General features: G+C 48.5%; 1 protein-coding gene across 1 annotated transcript in view; it reads right to left on the minus strand.

Annotated features, from left to right (window-relative positions):
* ITGB5 (integrin subunit beta 5) overlaps positions 1-3297 on the minus strand; it is a 61251-nt gene that overhangs the window by 23548 nt on the left and 34406 nt on the right. Inside the window, exon 10 of the mRNA XM_029085752.1 lies at positions 3010-3297. This exon is cut by the window's right edge and continues 22 nt beyond it. Within this exon, the coding sequence (XP_028941585.1) occupies positions 3010-3297 (288 nt within the window). The remainder of the gene's footprint in view (positions 1-3009) is intronic.

The raw sequence follows: 3297 nt of genomic DNA on the forward strand, positions 1-3297 counted from the left end.
TTCTGCATTTGCTAATACCTGTTGGTGTCCCCTCACGATGGGATTCAGCCTCTGACAGCGGTTGGCACTGGGATGCCTAGGTCTTTCAGGGACAGACATTGTGCCCAGGAGAAGACAGAGGGAGGGCAGGGAGTCATTTCTGCCCCTTGCAGGAACAAAAGCAGCGACCAGACCTGGTGTGACTGCCTCAGGGGACATTCTGCACTCAAGGTGTGACCCAAACTCCCTTGGCTGCCAAGTCTACATGTGCTGGTGGACTGAGATGTTCAGTACTGAGCTAAACACACCGTCTTTTTCAAGAAGGCCCCATTTGTAGGGGAGAGCATGCATCTGCTGGAAGCCACCAGAGATGTTTGTGTAGCAGAGGGCTGTTTGTTAGGGACAGCTCTGGGCACAGCCCTGCTGTGCAAGCTCAGGCACTTTTGGTGGGCTGGTGAAGCCCCAAACCCCTTGGGCTAACAAAATCACCTCAAAATGTTATGTCATTGGCACAGCACTTGCTGGAATTTAAAAAAAAAAAAAAAGCCAACAAAGCAATAGAAATACAGCGCTTGCTACAGCTCAGATTTAGCATCATAATTGCTGGAATTTTTTTTAAAAAAACAAAAAACCAACAAAGCAATAGAAATACCAGGAGGCATAGGGAGAACCACCCCACTCCATACCGCTGTGCCAGATTCCATCCCACCCCTGGAGCAAAGAGGCCACTTGGCCTCAGCCTACCCTTTGTTTGCTTCCATAGCTATAAAAAGGACTTTTAAATTACTTGAAAAAACTCTGGCAAATCCCAAACCAATTTTGCTGTTCTTCCCAGCACCAGAAGCCCTTCACAGGGACAGAAGCAAGCAGGTGCAACAGAAGACACACAGCTTGTTTTCCTGTGGAGTGGCAGAGCTCTGGCTTTCCTGATGAAATGCAAATTCAGGTAAAGGGGTGTCCTTCTCTTGCAGTACCAACCACTACACCAGTAACTTCCAGCCTCTCTTAAGCACTGCTGCTCTGCTTTGTTATTAAATATACTCCTTTTGGGAGGGATGATGCTACCAAAGCATATGGTCATACGGAGAACACCCAAGCAGTATTGCTCTTAATTACTTCCACAGTTGAGAGTTTATTTTTCTTCCCATCTACCTTCAAATACCTTTTCCTGCTTGGTCACCCCTCTTTCTGCACCTGCATTAGCAGCGATAGCTCCAGCCCTCCTGGTTCTGGACAGTCACTGCAGGAGCTGGTACCTGCCTTTCTTACCAGTCTGCAATGGGGAGCCCCAGGGCAATGCCAAAACCAGGGGTATCACCTGCCCTGTCTTCAGCAGTGCTGAAACACCACTAGCCAGGCTACAGGAAAATGGGCACAAACATCCTCTACCCACCTAACAACACAACTGTCTCAAACAGCCAGAAACTTGCAAACAGAAGTTGCTCCATCACTTACTGCCCAGCTCAGAAACATGCAGGGCAAGATAAACTGCAGGGACAAACCTAACACTTCCCCAGAGAAAATGTGAAAAATAGCTGTTTTGCTAAGCTTAAGCTTGTTTTGGAAATTTTGTCCAAGATTTTCAATTAAGGAAATATTTTACTTGCTTGAAAGCAGGCAAGTTTTAAATAACCTTTTGCCCAGCTCCAACTGAGGGAATTATGTCCAAGGGCTAATCCAGGCAATTACGTGCAAGGTAAATTATGTGACCTTGGACTGACAAGGAATTAAAGGCATTTCAGCAAACACAGCTAAACAACTCCTTTGCCTTTGCAAAGCTGACCAGCTACATCTTTCCCAGTGAATGATTTGTTTTCCCAGCAGGCAGAAAAACCTGTATGTAAAATATCTTTAGAAATCTTTAACACAGATTTTCTCTAATAAGTAAGACTGAAACACAACCTTTCCTTCCACCTGCACTGCACCAAGTGAAACGCTTCAAATGCTTCATCTTTAAAAAAAGACTGTTTTTGCCTATGCAGGGAAGGATGGCACATGTAGAAGAAATCCAACCTAAGAAGACACCAAAAAGGTTCAGAGGATTCAAGCCCATGCTGGTTTACTCTTTCCTAGGGATATACTTCAGCATGCAAGATATGCGCAGGGTTCCACCAAAGTAACAACACCAAAGCCAAGACTCTGCTCATCTGCATGGGACCTGGGCAGAGGACAAGCCTGCAAGGAGAGAGCTTTTCATTCTAATGCTGGAAACTCAGTTCTGATGGGGATAACGCACTGTTTGCTCATTACTGTGGATGCACTTAAAACCTCTCCCTCCTTTTTTCTGTAAGGAAAATAAAGTGAGTACAGATCCCTCCAGTAACAGGACAGATTTCAGCAGGCAGGGCAGGCACAGCCTCTTGCACACCCTGCACCAGCCCAGCAGCCTTCCTCAACTGCACCCTGGGCTGCATCAAAAGAAGTGTGGCCAGCAGATGGAGAGAGATGATTCTGCCCTCTGCTCTGTGAGACCTCACCTGGGATACTGCATCCAGTTTTGGAGCCCTCAACACAAGAAGGACATTTAGCTGTTGGAGCGTGTTCAGAGGAGGGCCACAAAAAGGATCAGAGGGATGGAGCACCTCTCCTATGAGGACAGGCTGAGAGAGTTGGGCTTGTTCAGCCTGGAGAAGAGAAGGCTCCAGGTGGACCTTCTAGCAGCCTTCCAGTACCTGAAAGGTGCCTATGAGAAATCTAGGGAAGAACTGTTCACAAGGCCATGTAGCAAAAGGACAAGGGGTAATAGTTTTAAACTAGAAAAGGGTAGATTTAGGTTGTATATTAGGAAAAAGTTCTTCAATACGAGGGTGTTAGATCATTGGGACAGGTTGCCCAGAGAGGTAGTGGAGGCCCCATCCCTGGAGATATTAAAGGTCAGGTTTGATGGGGCTCTGAGCAACCTGCTCTAGTAAAGATGTTACTGCTCACTGCTGGGGGGTTGGACTAGATGGCTTTTGAAGGTCCCTTCCAACCCAAACTATTCTACGATTCCCTACAGAGCAGAGGACGTGAGGGAGGAAAGGCTCCTACCTGAGCAGAGGACTCCCTTGTACCTCGCGCAGGAGAAGTCATCGCACTCGCAGAAGGGCCCGTAGATGTTTCCAAACTCGCTCTCATAGCAGAGGCACTGGTTGCAGCTGCACTCCCCTCTCCCGCTGCAGAGGGGTTTGCCCTCCGCCTCCCGGCACATGGCCTGGTGCATGTCCCCGCTGGCACCCTCCTCACACTCGCACCTGGCCCCCAGGTAGCCAGCGTCGCACTCGCACAGCCCGCAGGTGTAGGTCCCGTTGCCGCTGCACTTGCCACTGGCTGGCGCGG

The sequence above is a fragment of the Antrostomus carolinensis genome, unplaced genomic scaffold, assembly GCF_000700745.2.
Source record: "Antrostomus carolinensis isolate BGI_N321 unplaced genomic scaffold, ASM70074v2 scaffold9227, whole genome shotgun sequence".
Classification (NCBI taxonomy): Eukaryota; Metazoa; Chordata; class Aves; order Caprimulgiformes; family Caprimulgidae; genus Antrostomus; species Antrostomus carolinensis.